The sequence below is a fragment of the Clavelina lepadiformis genome, chromosome 1 (genome assembly GCF_947623445.1).
Source record: "Clavelina lepadiformis chromosome 1, kaClaLepa1.1, whole genome shotgun sequence".
NCBI lineage: Eukaryota > Metazoa > Chordata > Ascidiacea > Aplousobranchia > Clavelinidae > Clavelina > Clavelina lepadiformis.
In genome coordinates, this window is record NC_135240.1 from 27,676,438 (window position 1) to 27,698,302 (window position 21,865).

Sequence of the window (21,865 nt, forward strand, 5' to 3'; positions counted from 1 at the left end):
GTTTATTGGAACGAGGCTGTAACACGCTCATGGCATGATGCTGGTGGACGATTTGCTACAAATTTCTACAGCATCGATCTCTGGCGTTCTTTATCAAGCAACTTGAGATCTTCAAATATAACCTCGATAACTTTGGTGTAAAAGGGAATATTCGCCATCGCAAGTATTTTACAAGAAAATTTCACGAAAATCAATTTAAAACAAAAGTCCTACAGATTAATTTCTTTCCGATTTCACTGCGATTTTTGCGTTCGTTTATTCCCACGTTCTTACGTCACGCAAGGGCATGCACCTTATTTGCCGATCTATTCTACGTGCAGGTGCTGACGTTGCCAATGCAAACAAGACTGCAATATTCACAGGATAATGTCGGTAAGTTCTATTGTTTCCATGCTGTCGGGGACGTTGAACTCGCACTCACTTGGCAGACAATCAAATTCTTACAAAATCACGCCCAGGAATTTTAGTTCAAACACATTTTAACGCGATAATACGCAATTGTCACGTAACCTGCAAATCGGAAACGCCACAAGGCCTCGGCTAAGTTTTGAAGAAGTCGAATTTCGAAAATGCTTACAATCTCAACGTTACCTGGAGCGGCTCACACGCAAAGTTCTAGCTAAATAATTACCGTGTTTTGTCTGCATTTCGGCGACGACTTTGCGTCGAGACTTAACTAAGGTTTCGATTTTGACAAAGGCGTCTTTATCGATGTCATAATAAAGCCATTGTGATGTCACAAGCCGCATTTCTTCCGGTCTCTTTATGACATGTTTCGACCCAACCTTGAATGAAATTCTTTGAATCGCTCCATTTTATTTTTGTTGACTGACAACCAACTCTGGTACCAGTGACGTCACAATTAACGAATTCCTCGTCACTAAAGTTGTGATTCTTGCCTTTTCTTTTCGAATAACTGAATTTTTAAACCTTTTGTGTCGCAACCGCGCGCTCTCACTTGTCGATAGACTGGACGACGGCCTTCTCACTGACCTGGCCGCGCCGTCTTCTGAATCGGACACAAAATGCTCTTTGGCCGTTGTCGTCGGCAGAAAAATAACCAATGACGTATACCTTATCTGTGAATAGCTGATTTCATAATGGGCGCTAAAATGGGCTCCATCTGGCGCCAACGATGAATTATGACGACACAATGTTCAATTAAAACCTGATGTTTTAAAAAATTGGCATGATAAGGCGCGCATGAAGTCCTCGTGATTTTGCAGTCAGATGTTGTCTGATATTGAGCGGATAATCTGAATTTATTCTTCAACTAATCGCTTCCACGTCGCCACATTAGCACAAGCTCGGTCGCTTCCACGTCGCCACATTAAAAGAAGATAACGGTGTCTTTCAAATTTAACTGTTTCTACGCAAATATCAGTTAAACGAAGATATACGTTTCACCTGACGTAAACAATCTCGCGGTTTCTTAACATTAAACCGAAGAAATAATAATTGCTTCTGTGTTAAATCGCTATTTAAAACATTTGTTATAACTTGTTATCTCCTGGTTGCTTTGGTTGCGATTAGAAACAGACTTCGTCTCAACACGAGTTTACTTGAAAAAATCAGCAGCTTGTAGTGTCGTCGAATCAATATTATTAATAAAATTATTTCATCAAAACATCATTCGAGCGCGTTAAAGTAGGCGTCGAGAGCGAAGCGAAAAAAAATCGCAACAAAAGTCATCGCCGACGAAAAGACGAAAAAGCGCGATCTGAAACTCGTGGTCGCGGTGAGAACACTTAACAGGGAAACTAATCCGGGTCGTTACTTTGTTACAATATTAATACGCGTGTGATCCCCTCCCCCCATCCAGCCCGCTTGTTCGACTTTCCTTCTTCTTCGACCTCGCGCTCTAATCTCCTCAACAAAAGGCTAATAATGGCTGATTTCCGCGTTTCTCAGTGACGTCACAGACGCATGAAGCGACTCTCAAATTCGACCCATTACGAGAAATGACAGGATCAATGCTATCGCGACGTGACTCAAATTTGGGATATTTTCAAGACGAGATGAACGCGATAGAGACAAATCGGGCACGTGCCAGTGATTCTCAATAAACCGACTTCATTTGATTGTTTACAGTAATTTCCGCCCAGCGCTTATTAAATGTAGAACAGTGTCGCGCTCGACTCAAACCGCAAAGTATGTGACGTATCTAATAAACGTGCGAAGCCTTGTCTAACCCCGAAGCACTTTTACGTGTTTACCGTAGCAAGCCCCAAGCGTGCCAAGAAGCAGTAAAAGTCGCTATGGTGACGATTCGTTTGCTTCTTGGTCGACCTGAGGTGGCGCCTCGCACGGTTTTATGACGCGTGGTTTACCGGCGATTGGCAAACGAAGCGAGCTTTGTAAATAATCCTATCTTAATAGCGGGCATTAAAATAACCAGAAATATTTCGATGAAAGATCAGAATCCTTTTAAATATGTCGACATAACTTAAAACAAAACCTACTTCTGAAGACGAGCAAAAGTCTTGGCCCTGCGGGTTGCGCTTCGGTCTGAGACATAAGTCGATTCAAGCAGAAGAAGCAAAACTGCGATTTCTCATGTTTGCATTGCAGTAACTTTTAAAGCGATCTCCCGCGTTTATTGAACCGAACGTAGAAGCACGTACGCCAAGACATGTCCTATATATAGGTATAAGCCTACCCATTGACGTGGGTGAAAAACAAATTTCGATAAGACAAAGGGGCGGGGAGCCTTTCGTTTTTCCAGTTAAGAAAGTTCTACAATCCACTTGCAACTTGCCCTATTCCCACGCCCGTTTACGGGAGCGCTTTTTGAAATTTGGGGGGAAAAGTGGGTAAACAATCAATTGAGAAGCGCTAAAAGGTGAGGAGATTTCAAAGTAACCAAAAAGATGCGCACCTGTCACCAACAGCTGTTCTAGAACTCTGCCTCGGATTCTCACCAAACACTTCCATCAATGAACGCTCTATCACTGCTTTTGCTGTCTGGCTAAACACTTTGCTTTGAGCTCGGTATGTTCTTGTTGCCGCTTTATATGAGTCGCCATATTCCCGGTATAAAGGCAAAGGAAACACTCACAGGCGAACAGGCAACCAGAAATAGACTTCTGTTGATATACCGACAACCAACAAATGTTCTTCACCCTTTGTTTGTGAACGGTAAAAAATAGATTGACTCAAAAGTAAAGAGTTTGTTGACCAGCGACTGTTTCGTGGAAGTCAAAGGATTTCTGGCGTAACAATGGTGGCCTGATCTATTGCTTCCTACTCATAGCTCAATATAAATATAATCGGTCAAATTTGGGACACGAAATGTGGTCACGATAACCCCTAATTGTCGGAACAAACAACCCAATCGCTCAATAAAACAAACCGTAGTTGGGGCTTTTGATTATTTCACCATCTAAGAATGTAACTCAATGACATATCAAATCTATTACTAATTGCCCATACCATGCGACCCACTAAGCTTACGCCTGCGACCTTTCCCGTATAAGGGAAAGGTTGTTTATATCTTAATTTTAGAGTGACGGCCCCTTTCTGTGAAGTAGCAACATCTTAAATTTCACACTTAGTCAACCATTATTGCCTCAGTTTCGGAATCTTTAATTCTGAAGCTCCGATCACTTTTATCGCTCCGCAACTCAACACCAGGCCTTCTAACCAGCGGGTCGCGCTCAAAACAGATTAATTACAAGTCACTTCGCTTTTACTAATTTCTCGGGACGACTCCGCGCGCGTGCTGCCGCTGCTGACTCATGGACAGAACGCTTGGTTTTATTCACACGCCCTGAACGAAAAGCGCCACTGCGGTCGAACTGCTTCGAAGCCTGGTACTAGAACTACGTCGATTTTTCGCTTTGTTTGTTGTCGGTCACTTGCCGCCGACGCGAAGCGTTTAAACCACCTTTACTTTCTATCCCCCTTTCACTATCGCGACAACTGGCCCAATGCGTTTGATTCGTGTCAATACATGTTGTCGTAAAGTCCCTTTTGTCCTGTCAAGTTTTTGTCGATCCAAGCGCGACTTGAAATTAAAGATTACGTCATCCTAATCGATTCACTCGCCGCTTTAAAACTTAAACAACTCGGGCGAAATTAGCACTCCTGATAAACAGCCTGCAGTAAAGCGCCTGCAGTGCATTGATGCATATGATGCTGAATGTTAAAGCTATAGTTTCACCATCAACCAGACGAAGAGTCGATGCCGATCGAGTCATATCGAAATATCACTCATCAGTTCTTGTACGTTTTTTAATCCGGCCAAACGTTACAACCTTCCTACATACTCGCTGCGGGTGCTGCAATTCTCCTGCCTGACTTGTCACCCCGCAGAACGTCGGGTCAGTATTTCGCAATCTTTCCGATGTTTCCTTACAACTTTTTCCCAGTCGAAATAAGGCATCGTTCCATGCCCCACCGCGACTGGAGCTGAGTTAAACCTTCGCACCGGACGCTTACGCCTTTTAAGGACCTGGCTTGCACTCTTCAGGTCGCATATTCCGTTCAACCTAATTCTAATCGAGATCCCGTCAAATGAAAAGAAATCTAATTTTAAAGGGAACTAGCTAAATATAGAAAGGTAAATTTCAACAGAATTAGACAATCAATGAACTGTTTGCCGTACAAACTGTCTCAGGCAAGCAGACAATATGAATGGATCCAGCGCTAATGTTAACCACAAATTTCGATTGAAGAAATTTTTCTAAGAACTTAGAGCGATATCTGGCTGCAGCCGTTTCTTTGAAGGCCAGGACACCGGTTCCTCTTACATATGCATAGTTGCATACGTATAGCGCTGCTATTAGCTCACAAACGTATTTTAAGACGCCGCACACCGCATAACCACCTAATTATACGACAACCAGTATGGCATGTACGATATGTACGCTGGGTTTCAACTTCAATCGGAGATCTATGCTATGACATGTCAGTTCAAAGTCAAAGCCACGCGATCAATGTAATGAAGTTATCGAATAGAAAGAATTACAATCGTGCCGCGATCATTTCGCAATCCGCCCCGCTGAAGACGTAACGCTTCAGATTCCGCGCTAAAACAAGCAGATGACTTGATCGCCTCCCGAGGCCTCCTCCGAGACTTATACTCTTAGCAATTCATCGGAAAAACTTTCTTTGAAGGCGCCCAGCTACATCCGATTACGTCACAAAGCAGCGAATGTTGCCGCGATCTTGGCGATCTATCACGTGATTACCGTCGAGACATGTCATGTCATATTGAGCATCGCGTTGGAAAGCTTTTATCGACTCCATTAAGGGGAAACATTTAAAATCTTATAATGCGGTAACGGACAAACTCGTGTGGCTGAGATGCGTCACAAACAATATCGATTTGGTTTATGTCGCCAAACAATGCTTTGTTAACAACAATGCTTTATTAAGGTAGATTGAAGTTATTTGGTACTTCAGTGTTTTAGGCAGCAGCTCAACGGTCTTAAATGACTTCACGTTGGACGAGAAAGGATCATGGGCCGCTTATCTAAGCATCCCATAACATTCAATACTTCCATGAAAGAATAACATTGCCGGTCATATGACGTCATACATGGAATAAATCACTCGATTCGTGACTATTGAAGTGGGGGATGTGACGTATTTATTGCGTTGCTTGAACTTGAAGTTTCGTGATTTAGTTCAAATTGCTCGGGATGTTCCCACCAAAATTTTGATGCAAACTCCGTTCATTTTCCTCAAGCTCCATATTAACGGCGTCCGCCTTTTTACTTTGCTCGCGTTTTCCATCCAATTTCTTTCCATTTTTTCTCGATTGTTCTTCCGAATTCTGCGATTGGTTGAAAATTTCATTGTCGTCCGATGACCCTGTTATTTACGTCACAAAAGTAAGACGATAGATTAGGGTTATAACGCGATTGAATATCAAGACTATCATGTTCTTCTTAACGACCTTACGTTGGACCACATACTTAGAAGGGATCATAAGAACAGCGTCCGGCGAATTTAATTAAATTTTAACTGCACAAAAGCCGAATTTTATGACTTTTTTCCGGTTAAATGAAACATAAAAATTGCAATTACAAAACCTCTTGAAATCGGGGAATAACGCAATTTGACACGGGCGCGCGTAACAATGCGACCCACAATGAAACAGTTACGAGGTAATAATCTTAACTTACTCAAAACAAAAGCAAATCCCGGCTGAATTCGATCTTCTTTTGTTGGCTTCAATGGGGGCACGTGCTGCTGCTGCCGTTGTTTGTGGCGGCGCCACAAAGCATAAAGAGCAAAGGCAATTATGAGGAAAGTTACCGCCGCCGCCACGCCGACCGCAATGTGTAGTGAATTGTGGTCAACTGTGATGAAAAAACTGAAACATGACGATCCACGAAGCATAAAATAGTATTAAAAGTTGAACAATCAAACCGGTAAATTTTATTATTTTTACAAAGAATCAAATTATTGGCTCACTTGATTTATTCCCAACAAAGGGGTCATTGTTTTCGTCGGAGTCGTCAGAGCTGGCATCTGATTTATCTCTTAAAAATGCAGAAAAAATGGGGAAAATTGGACCAATTCCAAGCGTTAAATCAGCTTTGTGCCCTTCAACAGCTCGTTTGACTGGATTGCTTGATTTCGGTTGCGTAACTCTTTGCTGCCGTGTAACGGATACTTTATTTTCACATGACTGAAATAATAAGTCTTGTTAGTTGTGCAAACTAAGCCAAAACTAAGCAATTTAAATTTCACCGCTAAACCAGACCAAAAGCTCCGCAGTTTCTCAGGAAGTTAACCACTGACTTACATTTGAAGTGATATTGCAAGAATTTGCAGAGGCACAGAAAGAAACCAGACAAAATAAATAAATCCTTTGAACGCTCATATTGGACCACTTAAACATTTGAAACTTGAAACGAATGAGGGAGGACTCCGACTCGTTTAAGACTTGTACAGTGGAATCTCGAACGTCAGCACATCTAAATAAAGAACGTTGTTAAATACATTTCAGCTTAATACGACGGCTTGTAAAATGGTTGACTACAGCACTTGGAAAGTGCGGGGCTTGATTGGATTTTTTGGTACCAAACCTTGTTTGGATAGCGACGCGTTTTTTTCATTATAAAGTGTAGCAAAGGGCGGAGCTTCCCTTCACGGGGCCCAATTAGATGCAATCGCTCCAATCGGATGTAGATCAACCCAGACCAAGGGGAAAATTTTTGAGAATATTTGAACGTTACTTGATCACAGCAATTTGTTAAAAATATTTAAACCGACTTGCAGTTGGATACTGGCCTGCTTTTATCTAGCATTATTACCAAACAAAGCAAATGTGACTCCACCAGCTTACCCATTTTCTATAAAGCCGTGAACTGCTTTGTTCTTGCTGGACAGGTCCGGGTTTAAACTCGCGAAACATTTGTCGATAAAGAAGCGAGATTTTTCGGCCAAGGCTTCCATCCCTTCAAGACTCACTTCAACAAAGACGAACTTTTCCACCTGTGATGCTCAATTTAAAAGTTTCAGATAACGTTTTAAGATATTTCAACAACTGTGCACCTCTTGGACTTACAGATGCCAGAGGAAACCTTTCTTTGATCAAAGATGAGGAGGAAAAACTTGCGTCCCTGTACAAGATAATCTCAAGAAACAATTTCTTGCTCGAGTCGCTTCTGTCCGTGATTATTTCTTTTCTGCATAAAACATTTGGTTAGTTTAACCTGAAAATGTAACTGTCAAAAGCAGTCTAGCGTTTTGGCTTCTTGTTCTTTGTATGAGCCGAATGTTTCGGTCACTAGGTGTCGGGACACGAGTTGAACAGCCACTAGGTCGTGATGCCGTTTTCCAAAATTTGTAGGTCATGTATTCTGTGGGATTTAGCGATCATTCATAAACCGACGTGAAATCGCTTCACTTCATTTCCCCATCACAGCCCGTTCAACAATTCCAATAACCGCAATAATCAGTAGAGCTTTTGGTGCGCCGCTACCTATATGTATGAGCCTACCTGTATGAGGCTGGTAGGGCTGGCACGTAAATACCGTCATAGTAGAGGCAGGTGAAGCTGATGAGACTTAAAACAAAGTTCTTCTCGTTCAGGTAAACCACTTCGTTGCTATAAGATACGATCTTTGGACCTTCTTTCTGTCAATTCAACAAACAATTAACTTGTTTGATTTTGAGAGTTTTCAAAAAGCAGCGCTAAGCATTCTTATAGGCTCTGATGCTAACCTAGCAGACAACAATTAACAAACGAAAAAGAGAAATTGGTTTTATTAAACTTATAGGGCAATGTTTCAAAAGCGGCTTTTTCCCTTTTACTCTTTTGTTGAGTTATTTTGGTTTCAGCAGCAGCATCTAGCGGTAGTTACATGAGACATTACCTTTACGTCACTTCCACAATTTTCTTCATCATCAAGATCAAATGAGAGCTGGAACGCGTAGGAGCTCGCCTCTGATGAGCGACATCTTTCGGATGCATCTCTTCTAAACATGACTTGACCCGGAGATGTGGAAAGCCCGACCAGTGATTTGGGAATCCTCAGAGTCACCTCATCAGGACAGCAGGCGACACTGGGCTCGTGGTGGGGTGATTGGGAAGTGGGGGTATTGAATTCTGGCGATGCATCTGGAATTTGAAATGGAAGATTAAAGATCAAAGAAGTTCAAAGATGTCAGACTGTTGAGACTGCCAGTGCCTTTGCTAACCATTGTTTTGTAAGAATGTCGCGTAATTGCTAAATTACAATTTTCTGTTATCAGTCGGTTGTCATTATGACGTCTCTTAAGCAGATAAAAGTTATCCCGTACCGGTAAAATTTAACTGTGTTTGGACTTTGAAACTGGTTAGGTTGTGGTTTAAAACTTCGATTAAACATTTACACAACTCATCTAAAAGATTACTTTGTCTAACTTCTTTTTAATTACTTAAACCTTTTGCGCGAGCTATATAAGAATAAATATTAGCTTATTGATGTCAATGGCACAAGCAACAAAACAGTTGACAGCCAAATCACGCAACATTATGACGTGTTATTTAAACCCAAGAAAATGAACCAGTCACCGTGGCTTACCTTTTCTGCATTGAGAGGAATTGTTTGTTGTGGAAATAGTATTACTGGAAGCTGAAGTTGCCGACATCAAAAGCAAGGCGCCAAAATAAATAACCTTTAAAAGATTCATGACTTTCTACAGCATGTTTAGTGACAAAACTGGTGATTACCCTGATCTAACGTCATTAAAGCATGTCAGGTTTTACATTTTAGGCCTATCTCAGAAACTTTGCTATCTGTCTATACAAATAAACAAAACCATTTACGCTTGGCCTATAAATTATGAGCAATCTTTATCACAATCACAACCCTCAGCAAGATATCGGCAAAACGAGCACTCGTACTTTTTCAACATTCAGATAAGTTCAAGCGACTTCGACTTGACTCGAACAAAACAAACTAACAATTTTATCAACACTTTTGTCGACTAAAAATCGTTGTGGACTTGCTACTCAAGATGCGCTCGCCCCGGGCTATAACTGACGTTAGACGGATGTAAATCAACTTGCTGTAAAACTAATTTCATCGGATCCTGCTTGTGATAAATAAGTTATAAGTAACAAATTTTTCCTTGCATTTCGAGCAAAGTTGAAAATACCTGATAAACACATGTGAACTGAAGTAATGAAGTATAACGTATTCAAACGCGAGGCTTAATACCACAGAAATTTGTAAGTTGTGGTTTTTTTGTCGTTTGCTACGCTGTCTACACTGACTACTATCGACTATAAAAAGTAAGCAACTTTATTTAATATTTTTTTATGTAACGAATTTTATTTACTGTGTTTATGAGAAAAGTGTTAACAATCCGATTTCCAATACGCTTGCAGTTTAAGAAAGAAACTTAGTGAGTTTGTTAGTAGCCTTCCGGAGGTAAGCCTACGGTCTACGGTCTTTTGTTTCAAATAATTTTAAGTTACCTTGCAAATGACATCAAAAAGTTAAACCACCTTTTTTCTAACAAGTCACCAAAGTTTTATTAAACGCAAGACTGAAGAGTTTGACTTGCGTCTCAAAGGCGGCCGGTAAACTCACAATAGTCGATATAATGCCAATCTTTTTCCAAAAATATGATATATGAGGATCTGTCCCAATGATGTCACTTATATTTGCAGCAACAATTTACAAAGCAGCTGCCCAACATTTTGGTGGAAAATTGTTTCTGAAAAAATTGCTTAAGAAGCATCAGGGTAGTTTCGCTTCAATGAACACAAAAGCTATGTTTCGTAAAATGGCGGTATGTACAGAATTAATAAACCAGTAGTAATAAATCTGTTCCCGTTTCTCACAAAGCAAAAGCAGTTTTATTTTAAAAGTTTACTTAAACATTGAAATGTTAAAAGACATGGGTGTTTGGTGGATGAATTCAAAATCTTTCCGTAAACCTTTCAGATTTCTATGATCAATAAAATAAACCTTTTCTAAGATTGCAAGTAGAAGTTACACGTTGTTACACGGGATACTGGAAAGGACTAACTACTTCTTTTTGATTGAGGTGTTGGTGTGCTTAGGTAAGTTAACATATGTGGCCCAATATCTGAATAAATCGTCAATACTACTAAACTTTCTGCGTTTTAAGTGAAATCAAGGAAATCTCTATTTGCGTTTTGTAGCACATTGTGGCAGAAATTTTTCTTACCGTCAGATGTTAGTCGCCGAATCTAGCTTTTAAGTTAACAAAGGTTAGGCTTTACAGCATAGTGAATGGAAATGTAGTTTAACCCTGATGGTTGTATTGTAAGCTAATATCACTGTTTCAAATTGAAGCGTTTGGTAAGAAGCACAATTTTGTGTGTTTGGAAATCATGTGAGCTAAGGTTATAAACAGTTGTCATGCAAACGCCTTCTGGGTTGCTTTTGCATTCTCATATCAGGGTCGAATATTGGGGAATGATTGCATCATAATTATTTCTATTACCTCATAATTCATTCCCATACTGGCTTTCAATTCACTGAAGTCAAAGTACAATAGGCCCAAGGCATTCATGCCACCAGCTTCTGCCTGATTTGTTTATTATATCTCGACATGATTGTTTCAAACTTTGGTTTGCATGTTAATGAGTTCAACCACAGGATGTATTTGTATACTAGACCCCGACGTTATTTAGTTGTGCACTGATTTTCGACTTAGCACGCGTAAATTCTGGTCGAAAACTGCCGTGCTTTCTAGTCTGGACAATCACGGAGTTTCATCTTAGGTTTCTTTTTGTCATGTCATGGTTTGTAAAAGCTTAAACAACAATTTTTTAAACCATTAATATTGTTGGAGTTGAACGTATGTTTCAAACAACATAAATCGATGAGTGACAAAGATGTCTATTTTGCTTTGTTATTAAGTGTAAAGACTTGACTTAAACAACAAACTCTCCAATTTTTTATTGAGACTTATCCCATTTTAGCTGTTGCTTACTTACTGTTTCTTAAATTCCAAAAGTATAAATAACTGATAATACTGTTGAGGATGTAGCATTTAGAAAAAAGTTTGTGAAATGTACGTGTTTGATATTCAATAATATTTTTATTTTTCAGATAGAATATGCCAGCAAGAAAAGGAAAGACCGAAAAAGTTGAAGAAGTCGTCCAACTTGGACCTCAAGTGGCCGAAGGTGAAAATGTTTTCGGCGTAGCGCACATCTTTGCCTCGTTCAATGATACCTTCGTACATGTCACTGATTTGTCGGGAAAGTACGTCTTAAAAATAACACAACCATTGTTGCTGTTTTATGCAGATATTTTGTCACTGTACTTAATAGTGGTTTACCTTTATTCTGTACAAAGAATTCTAAGCTATATACCTTGCTATAAGAAGCTATTGCTGCTGTTGTTTCCTTGCTGGGCAATGGTGTATTTTTAAGTCGTGACTTTGTGTGGTGCAGTCTTATTTTAACTATCATTTTCCTCAGAGAAACAATTGTTCGTATCACCGGTGGTATGAAGGTAAAAGCCGATCGTGACGAAGCTTCACCGTATGCTGCTATGTTGGCAGCTCAGGATGTTGCCGCAAGGTACTTCAATAATGCTATGGCCCTCTTCATATATTTTCAGAAATATTAAACGGTCATTATCGAAGCCAGTTTCTCTGCCTCTTTCGTTGAACTGGTCAAAACTTGACCCAGAATAATTTGTTTTTATGACGGTCGCTAACGCACTAATGCTCACGTGCAGTTGGCAATTACCACATTGACTTACATTGCATGCTTACACAACATCTGTAGTAAGGCTTTAATTTTGATACAAATCACATGACTTTTTGTTCCAAGGTGCAAAGAAATTGGCATAAATGCTCTTCACATTAAGCTTAGAGCCACCGGTGGTACAAGAACCAAAACCCCAGGACCTGGTGCTCAGAGCGCCTTGCGTGCACTTGCCAGATCCGGAATGAAGATTGGTCGCATAGGTAAGTACCTTGTGCTCGCACTTGCTATGTCAGGTCAATATCGAAGCCAGGAAGTCCAGTGTTAGTGGACTTCTGGTCAAAGTTTGACCAAAAGCAATGATGCTTCTCGACGGTCGCTGACTGCAAATACATGCAAGGTCGGCATCACTACAGTAGCATATATCTGGACATTTTCTATTTCACACACGTTCATTGTCAGTATTGTAGTAATGGCGGCTGTATTGGTCCAAACTTGTAACCATGTGAATTACAGTTGGTGGTTTGATTTGTTGTTCAATCAAATCCATCATAAATCATAGACCAGCGGTTCTTAAACTTTTTTGAGCGCGACCCAAATCTGAGTTTCATGATCACCTCACGACCCAAACCTATGTCGCGACCCATTTTAATGTCCTGTAGACCTATATTATATTATATTAACCTATGTCGCGACCCACCTATGTCACTATGTCGCGACCCATTTTCTGACCCTCCGCGACCCATGTTTGGGTCGCGACCCATACTTTAAGAACCCCTGTCATAGACAGTATTCTTAGTATGCTATAGAACACATAGTTACAGCATATATTCATGAGGAAATGTTTTTGCAGAGGATGTCACTCCTGTTCCGTCAGACAGCACAAGACGAAAGGGTGGTCGCAGAGGAAGACGTTTGTAAGCAGTGCGTAATAAAATTAAAACATCTGCTTTACGTTTGCCCTTATTTGTCAATGCAGGCTGGTTAGTGATAAGAATAAACAACATGTTAAAGACAGGAATTGTTGGAAGATTTAAAGTGCAGCAGTTAATTACTAAAGATATCAAATTCTTGCAAGTGTTAAGGTTATGCCCATCCGAAGTTTGCAAACACTACCGCTGATATGAAATTTTTCAGTTGTATGACGTGAAACGGTTATAAAGTTTGAATTATTTGTCACTGCCAGCTTGTAGGTAAACCCCATCTGAAGGGCTGACAAAAGCTTGTTTCTATGCATGTCACATTTCGTGTTGGCATTTGCTGACTCTCGTTTCAAGTAAAAAAGAAATAAATCAAAAAGTTGTTAACACTGCAATGCTGCTGGAGCTCACAGAATTGTCGGCCGGCTCCAAAAGATATGTGAACTTGGGTCGCGTTAAAAAAAATAGCTTTAAAACAGGGGTGGGCAAACTACGGCCCGCCGGCACTTGCAGAAACTCCTACTCATCACTTATTGTTTCAATTAAACAGGTTACCTTTACGAGTGTGTTTTTCTCTTCACTTTCAGTGCGTAAACACACACACGTCAGTCGCGCATGTATCGCAGCATACACTTCTCACGCATTGTTTGATTCAATTGTTTGATCATAAAATACAATTACGGTAGCGGCTACCGTAATATCGTAAGGCGTCAGTCGCGCATGTATTGCAACATACACTTCTCACGCATTGCTTGATTCAATTGTTTGATCATAAAATACAATTACGGTAGCGGCTACCGTAGGCCTTTGTGATGATGATTGCATAGCTTTAAACGTAACTTAGTGTGAAATGCAAAAATTGTGTTTAATATGAATATGCGTTTATTTACACACCGGGTAAATTTTCCTACTTTGTAATGAGAATGTGCGGCCCGCCGGCTGCAACATTTTTTCAAATGTGGCCCTCAGTACAAAAAGTTTGCCCACCCCTGCTTTAAAAGAATGTCAAAGTCAGGCGCTGTCAGACAAATTTGATGCACCTGGACGCTTCCTTCCGTGCTCCGGTCTGGTTACGAGCTTGATCGGTTCATCATAAATCTAATTATTCTCTAAAGTATTATTTATTTTTCACCATTAACTGTGCGGAGCAAAAGTTACGATGCTAACCGTTAGAGTTATAGCATAATAAAACAAATGCTCACGAACAATCACGTAATTTCTGCAAAGGCATGTCCCAGCTAAATATTTTGTTACAAGATGTTTATTGTGTCACCGAATTCCGATCACAAAGAACTTCACGAAACCCTGAGACGCAGAGGTGACGAGACAGACGAGTTGAACCTGTTAATTTTAGACTTAAGTATGTATGTAATATGATGAAGGTAACGTTATTAAATATTTTTAAGTGCTAATCTGCGTCAATGCGTACCTGCAAAAATACCTGATTACTAAGAATTTACTACTGCACTAGCTTAGAGCTTATATAGGCCTAGTCTAAGTGTATATATACTGTAGTTTTACTTCCTTCTATGTCCTTGCTAGTTGGGGTCTCGTACTTTTGCACTGCCATATCAGGACGGAGTGTTATGGAATTATTACGTCATCAGTTAGTCTTTATTACTTCATAACTTCTTCCTACTCAAGTCGGAGTATCAATGTATTAGAGAGCCGAGCGAGTCAATAGCGCTATTAGGCCTAGTTGTCATGCCAATTGCTAAGAACTATTTCCATCGTTTCCAAGAAAAGGTATATAGCCCAGAACTCAGTGTGATAAAAATTGTGACTTTAAATAATACTACCTTCCTTATAGTAACTTGTTTATTAAGGACCAGTCTGTATTTCGTGGTAGCGGCACACTAGAGATAAATTTGAAGCAAATTTATTGCATACTTGACTTTGTAAAAATACAATGCTGTCCAACAGTATAAATTTTGTAATTTACCCTTTAATTGGAAATTTATCCAAGTATTATATAATTGTAAAATACGACTTTGCATTTGTGGCACCTAGCAAAGCGAGAGGCCATAATGCTTTGCATAAAGAGATGATGAGATGCACACTTGAGATCTCAGCGAATCCTGCCATGAAATACAGACCGATTAAGAAAGTGACATTCTCATTTAGGCCATACAAACAGCAAAGTAGCTAACTACCGTATAGCCCAACCTGTAAGCACGTGGGTAATCGTGTCGGCAAAGACACAAATCATCGTAAAAATAAAAAAGTGAAATGTGCACGTTAATGGACCTCGTACGTAAAGGTGCTCCACATTCCATTACGGTTAACTACCCAATTTTACTAGCGTCCATTTACCCCCAACTGAAAATTTCGACAGTTTTTGATGAGTCATTGTGCATGCAAACATGTTAATTTAGTGTCACTTGTTTAGCAATTGCTTGCGTGTGCGCGCATAACAACGCCTATACTGTTACGCTTTAAATGAATATTCTGCTTGTCTCTCATCATTAAGGCCATTTAAAGTCATATTTTTTTCTATGCATCAGTAAGTCGTGAAATCAATTTTAACGCAAAAACCGCATCCCTATGAGGTATATTAAGAAAGTTATGAAGTCATATAAAGTCATACTTTCCTGGTTAGGTCATAAATCAGCTTTTTAAGTTATATAGTCATATTTTTGAGTTATAAAGTCATATCGTTGTATACTTTAAATAAAAAGTACCAATTTAAGCGGTGAAGCAATTAAGCACTAAGAAAGTAAGGCAATTTCTGATTGAACGAAGGCAAACTGTAGGATTAGCCTACGTAACACTTACAGTCACAGACGGTTACAGTCAACGATCCAAAGTTGACTAGTCAGTTAACAGAAATATGCCTCCACTACAACAATATTTCAAACTTAATACTCAAAATGGAAAGTTGTACGTACACCATCAAAGAGGCCCATGCTGATCTAAATGCCCTTGATTTCGGAAAAGATCCGCTAGCTTGAGCTCAAAAATTACATTAAGAAGCGATTGGACAAAAACGATGTGAAACAAATTATGGAGCTACAAAGACAAGACATTTCACCAGTGCTTTATGCAAAACTGCAGAAGTGTCAACCCACATCAGCGTCTGTGGAGCGCTCATTTTCCTTACTAAAGTCATTTTTACGTTCAAATCGTAACTTCAAAGACTCTAACATTCCACACTACATGAAACTGTACTACAACAGTGGTTTAAAATAAAAATGGATGTGTATTACTGTAATGTTGCGTATGTTTTACTCTTTAGTTCCGTGAGTGACGTTGTTCGCATGTAAAAATACACGATTTTCACATAAAGTCATATTTTCCAAAAAATAAAGTCATATTATTGATTTTTTAAGGTCATATAAAAATGGCCCTACTCATCATCAACACAATGGAAATAATACTATGATAGTTGGAAGTCAACTTTACCAATGCATCCATGTTCTCTGTGCAAATACTCCAGATACAAGCATAACACCAGCCATTTTGTCGGTTGATTGAAGAAAAATATTTCTTTCTATCTCTGCTGTGTTATTTAATGTTTTGGGTTTGTTTTGCATTATTTTCCTCATGTTCAAGTTATCACCCTTTATGTCAGTGTGGTGTTGGAAGTGCTAGAGTCTGGGTAACTTTTGCTGATTGTGCTGTTTTCAAACTCCCTAACCAATTTGTTCTTGTAATGTTTTTGGTGGGAATTGCTCACTTTATCAAAAAAAAGCAAAGAGAAAATGCACGTGCTTTGCAACAGAAGGTCACTGCACAGTAATGGCAGCAACTTCTAAATGAGACAACTTTATCAATCCAGTTCCTCCTTCATATTCGCCGTGCATTAAATCAGCTCGCTCAATAGTCATGTACAAGTCAGTTGAATAAGGAGGAAGTGTTTTACCGATTTCACACCAGAGCATCAAAAGCCTATTTTATTAAATACAATATAACAATATATGAGGTAAGACTTGTAAGCGAATAAATAATACTCACCCAGCTTTAGCATTCATCACTATCTGAGATTTCAAAGTTATATAAGTCAATACTTATGACGAAATATATCCTGAGTAGATGTACCGGTATATAGCAGAATCCACTTACTATGACTGTGGATAGTATGACAACCTGCTTAATATTATTGTCCTTCTTCGGTCACAAATTTTGCTATAAAAGGTCTATGTTTACCATGACCAGATTTTGCATATTATGACCACTTTATCCATTGCTTTTAAATTTTTTCTTATTTTTTAATGTCAATTATGCAACACGACAGTGACAAATGTGCCACCTGTACTATTGAGATTCACTTTGGTGTTGCTGTTTGATGCTAATGAAGTAAATGATGAATTCAGTGTTTTTTGTCATTTTATACCTAACCGTATCGATCATGGTCTGGTTAAACAGTACATACTATAGCAGTTTTGGATGACTATTTTCTGTTTTTCTTCACAGTTTGCTTACTTTTGTTTTATTTTTGTGTATTACAGTTAAGGCAAAACATAAACATCTATTAAAGATAGTTACCCGTCATGCCGACATTATAAGTTAAACTCTTCACAAATAACGCTTATTTGTAGTGAATTGTTTATTCAGAAGTTCTGACCAAGATTCTATCTTCTAGTTGAGGTATGTACTGTACCGTAACATATACTTGCTTAAGAGATTGTCTTGCACTCCACCTTGGCTGCTTCATGTGATCACATGAAAACAAATAACATAAATATCATAAACAATAGCAATGTGTGATTGCCGTTCGTGTTGTTGCAATTACATTCACCGTGGAAATTTTCAAATTGCCCTTAAATGTCACCAACTCACCATGCACTGAATCAAAAGTGCCACTTTGTGTGTAATTATGTGCTTATACAACAAACAATACCGTTGCATGACTGGATCTGATTGGCCAACTTCAACGACGCATCAACATAGTCTGATGTGGCTGCCACTCAGAGTTTTTATTGAAAGAAAGTAAATAGTGAACTGTATTAAATTTTAAACAAACAGTGCCCTTATGCTAAAACTGTAAAGTAACATTTGTAGCTCAAAGATTCACTGTATAATGCAAATGCTGAAAACATGTAAATTTGTATCTACTCTTTAATTTTGCTGGCTATTGGCTTTTTGACGGTATTACCTATGTGTCAATTAGCTTAATTGCAACAGCAACATTATAATCATACTGTACTTTTTATACGATTAATTCACACATTTACAAAATCTGGGTATAAAAGATATATATGCATATATATATATATATATGTAATTATGTTTGCTAAAGCTGTTTTACAAAGTTGGTTCATTACTGTGTTTGATTAATAACTTGTAATCCTATATATAGGTCTTTAGATGCCAATTGTTAGCTTTAAATAAGGCTTCTTTCATGGGTTGGTTATTTAAATATAAAAGTCTGACAAATCTTGTACCATGCGATGTCATAATGCCTCATTGTTTGGCCTTTTGTCTTCCTTAGTCATAATCAATAATGCCTTTTTGGGCTGCCCTAAAATTTCATTATTTTAATGACAGGGAGTAGTACTTAAGTTATGGCCGCCTCTTCAAGTAGTTCTGCGCCTACTACACCAACAAAAAGTTCAGTGAATGCTTCAAACAAGGATAAGGTATAAAAGAACAATTTTATGCTTTTTTGACATATTTGTTTTCATTCATGTGTTTTAGGGGAGAAGTTATCATAAATCTATCACTTACTATTGCTTGAATCATAACACATGTGATGTGCATGTTGTATAATAGTGAATACAAAGATTAAAATAACAGCACTATTTCGACGCTAAATTAAAGTTTTAAATTGTAGATTGCACTGAAGTTGATGAGAGTGAGTGGCCAAACACATACATTCTATTTCACACCAGCTCACTCTGCATCAGATGTTGCAAAGCACGTCTTTGATAGCTGGCCAGAAAGTATGCGTTATGTAACGTATGATAGTTTTAGTAGAGAGCATGATTTTTAAAAGTGTATATATGTATGTGCTTATTTCAACTCATTGAGCGTGAATTTACACAACTTTGAGTAAGTTTTCTTATTACTTTAGTTTAAATGAGGCAAACGTACCTGGGTTTAGCTACATACACAGTATCTCTAGTTTTTAGTTGTTGGCTGCTATGTATCCATGTGAAATTGGGTGATAAAATTGGACCAGTTAATGTTTGTCAAATAACTGTGACGTATCTTGTTACATGTAAGGTGTAAACACCAGAAACATATCATATAACCTATTGGCTGGAAGCTTCTCTGTTTTAATTGTTTGTCCAGTGACATATTTATTTGCATTGATTCATCCAAATCAGGTTCATGTGATTTTAATTCTGTTACCTCAAGCTTTCTAAGTTTCATGCATTTAGTTCTACCGCTTATTTACATTTTCTGCTTTGGTCAGAAGCCACAGCTTGTAATTGTCCTGTTGCCAGTGAAAGCATCTATTATATAAAGTGTTTGGCCATCAAAGTTGAGCAACTACATCATATGACGTATCGTTAATCTTGCTTTGATAGTCGTTAAATAGCTCTGAATGTTTAGACTGGACCGAAGATACCGTCAACACGCACGCAGTTTTGCGTTTGATATACCAGGGGAGATTTCTTCATGGAAATGCCACACTTGGAGGTGACAACATGAAAATGCAACTTTAGATTTGGTTCAACTGAACGATTTCAATGAAACTTTGTTTATATTTTACAGCTCTGAAGATTCCGGTGGGCAAAACAACAGTGATGCATTTAGTTTCAAGGGAGACCCTACCAGAGCCACACTCACAGGGTGACTTATTTCTTTCTTCCATTCTTGCCAACTTGTTTGGTCATACAATATTATTATTCGTTCATATATCTGCATCAGTCAAGGCGTATTTTATATCCACTTTCAATGAAGCTTTGCTTCCATTTATTCTGATTGACAAATCATAATTATCAATGACTGATGACCAGGTTACATTACTCTAGCTTTCTCCCAACTACAGTTCAGCTAAAATGCTATAATAACAGGATACATTCCATGAGATTAGCTACTAAAATCCTTGATAAGAAGCTGTGTATAGTTGTACTGGAGTAAGAGCATTGTCAGTTCACTTGGAACAATATATTTAGCTCTTTCCACTGCGTTAGATATCGGGTCAAACACACTCAGGTTGTAGCTTTACTTAAAACATGCTTCAAAGCATCACATGCACTGCTGTATACTTGTGTAGAGCAAGAATGTTTAAGTGTAATGTGAAGCAAGTTAAAGGTATTTACTTATATTGGCTAATAACGGCGAATATATAGTCTGGCTAGTGGCAGAAGAAACTCTGTTGAATGATATATTTTTATAAATACTGTACCATATCAAGATTTCGATAATAATATTTTCTTTAGTGTTCCCACATTAATATTGTATTTTAGAGAAATTGAGCAATTTACTCCACATCACAGCAGGGTGATAGTTTTTGTTTCAACCTTGAATTTGTTGAAACAATGTTATAGAGTTCAGTGGCTTCTTAATTTTTGCAGATCAACAATCTCAAGAGAAGACGGGTGAAAGAAGGTGCCGTCTCTGTTGTGCCATTCTGTAGATTGAAAAATATGAGACATTGCCCTACATTAGAACGTGGTCGAGCCCAGAGATGGATGGGTTGTCCACGTTTCTGGTTGGTTGATTATTTGCGGAATCAACCGGGAAACCATCCATCTCTGCAAAGTTTTTCAAATCTTCACATGCAGTTAGATGTAGTAATAAATCATAGATTTATGCAAGTCTGTAAACTTTTCTGAACTCGCCGAACTTGAGTTGAACAGTTTTCGTTAATGGTTGACAAAAAAAATATAAATTTGGGTTCTTGTTGAAGTGGAAAAATCCCCCAGTTGCAGATTAATCAAATTCAGTTTTTTTCTTTTTTTTGTGCTTTTACCGCAAAACATTTTGAGGATGTGTTCTTGAGGCAGCAAGCGAGCTGCAAGACCTTATTATATAGAAGCTTGTCATGATAAGGCAACGTAATGTTACTTTATCTAAAGCCAAATGCTTAAGTAAGGCAAAAATGAAATGTGTGAAATTAATGTTGTTCATCCTACTGTGATTTTGACCCGACATTCCCACCTGAAAATGATTGTTTCCCTAAATCAAATTTTAACATGAAATATTAGGCTGAGCATGTGTAAACTTATTGCCCAGGATACCTCAGAGAAACACTTAATATATTAGGCTTGGACTACACTGTATGTTTTGTGCATTATTCTTGTCAAGTTAGTTTAGTTCATTTATTAGCAACTACAATGATCACGATGTTTTTACAGTTGTAGCTCTGTTGATCACGAATTGTAATGTTTCTGTTGACCGTAGATAATGTTTTGATGAAAGTGTTTGATACTCTTTATAACCACAATGAATTTTATGGTAAAAATGTCACCGCTAGTAGTTACTCGTCTTGCGTTTGGTTCCGTCTGATGAAATGGAGAAATCTTTGTTCTAGAACCGAAGCAAATGAGCATGTTTTCTGTAATTTTTGTTTTTTTTATGCACTTAAGACCTTGTTTTTTTAATCACAATCTGGTAGGATTTTCACCACAAGATACAACTCAATTAGTGACAGTGAATTGTATAAATTTCTAAACAACTTCGTACTGAGTTGGTGCTGTAGTGGAATCATTTGTATCATGAAATTTTCTGTGCTGTACAAACTAAGGTAGTCCCTTGAGCAGAGTTTCTTTGCATGAACATCATTGAGTTTTACGTAACCGTTTTGTAGTTTATGTCATTGGCCCTTTTACAGCTTTATCATCATCATTTTGCTCTTGTTTTCTTTATCAAGTCTTGCTGAATAAACTTGTGTTTGTCTAATCTGATATTCTTGTAC

The 21,865-nt window shown here is 38.5% G+C and overlaps 3 protein-coding genes across 4 annotated transcripts; 2 read left to right on the forward strand and 1 right to left on the reverse strand.

The window, feature by feature from the left end:
* Positions 1-5,317: 5,317 nt before the first annotated feature.
* LOC143460002 (uncharacterized) lies at positions 5,318-9,259 on the reverse strand. The gene is made up of 9 exons (XM_076957355.1): positions 9,024-9,259; positions 8,334-8,578; positions 7,958-8,094; positions 7,523-7,643; positions 7,301-7,449; positions 6,758-6,929; positions 6,424-6,640; positions 6,132-6,308; positions 5,318-5,817 (listed from the first exon to the last, which is right to left on the reverse strand). Exons 1-9 carry the CDS (start codon positions 9,130-9,132, stop codon positions 5,627-5,629), a joined length of 1,518 nt encoding a protein of 505 aa, XP_076813470.1. The 5' UTR covers positions 9,133-9,259; the 3' UTR covers positions 5,318-5,626.
* A 1,133-nt stretch (positions 9,260-10,392) lies between these two features.
* LOC143460011 (small ribosomal subunit protein uS11) lies at positions 10,393-13,090 on the forward strand. Its single transcript, XM_076957366.1, has 5 exons — positions 10,393-10,513; positions 11,532-11,687; positions 11,906-12,007; positions 12,263-12,399; positions 12,990-13,090. Exons 2-5 carry the CDS (start codon positions 11,539-11,541, stop codon positions 13,055-13,057), a joined length of 456 nt encoding a protein of 151 aa, XP_076813481.1. The 5' UTR covers positions 10,393-10,513; positions 11,532-11,538; the 3' UTR covers positions 13,058-13,090.
* A 1,296-nt stretch (positions 13,091-14,386) lies between these two features.
* LOC143446948 (ubiquitin-like protein 3) lies at positions 14,387-21,854 on the forward strand. 2 transcript variants are annotated; one of them, XM_076946840.1, is made up of 7 exons: positions 14,387-14,802; positions 16,386-17,643; positions 18,544-18,635; positions 18,830-18,938; positions 19,555-19,641; positions 19,717-19,794; positions 20,523-21,854. In XM_076946840.1, the coding sequence occupies exons 3-7, from the start codon at positions 18,561-18,563 to the stop codon at positions 20,582-20,584; spliced, it is 411 nt and encodes a 136-aa protein (XP_076802955.1). In that variant the 5' UTR covers positions 14,387-14,802; positions 16,386-17,643; positions 18,544-18,560; the 3' UTR covers positions 20,585-21,854. The 2 variants fall into 2 exon arrangements, with proteins under 2 accessions (XP_076802955.1, XP_076802945.1); XM_076946830.1 differs by having other exon boundaries at positions 14,387-17,643.
* Positions 21,855-21,865: the final 11 nt, after the last annotated feature.

Excerpts from the sequence above, each read along its gene's own strand:
- LOC143460011 (XM_076957366.1), top strand. The coding sequence starts at position 11,539 with ATGCCAGCAAGAAAAGGAAAGACCGAAAAAGTTGAAGAAGTCGTCCAA. Across the intron at positions 12,008-12,262 it reads GCTCAGGATGTTGCCGCAAG|GTGCAAAGAAATTGGCATAA; the intron begins GTACTTCAATAA and ends TTTTGTTCCAAG. Across the intron at positions 12,400-12,989 it reads AATGAAGATTGGTCGCATAG|AGGATGTCACTCCTGTTCCG; the intron begins GTAAGTACCTTG and ends ATGTTTTTGCAG.
- LOC143446948 (XM_076946830.1), top strand. The coding sequence starts at position 18,561 with ATGGCCGCCTCTTCAAGTAGTTCTGCGCCTACTACACCAACAAAAAGT. Across the intron at positions 18,939-19,554 it reads CTTTGATAGCTGGCCAGAAA|ACTGGACCGAAGATACCGTC; the intron begins GTATGCGTTATG and ends CTGAATGTTTAG. Across the intron at positions 19,795-20,522 it reads ACCAGAGCCACACTCACAGG|ATCAACAATCTCAAGAGAAG; the intron begins GTGACTTATTTC and ends TAATTTTTGCAG.
- LOC143460002 (XM_076957355.1), bottom strand. The coding sequence starts at position 9,132 with ATGAATCTTTTAAAGGTTATTTATTTTGGCGCCTTGCTTTTGATGTCG. Across the intron at positions 6,930-7,300 it reads CACGGCTTTATAGAAAATGG|ATGTGCTGACGTTCGAGATT; the intron begins GTAAGCTGGTGG and ends TTCTTTATTTAG. Across the intron at positions 6,641-6,757 it reads CTTGCAATATCACTTCAAAT|TCATGTGAAAATAAAGTATC; the intron begins GTAAGTCAGTGG and ends TTATTATTTCAG.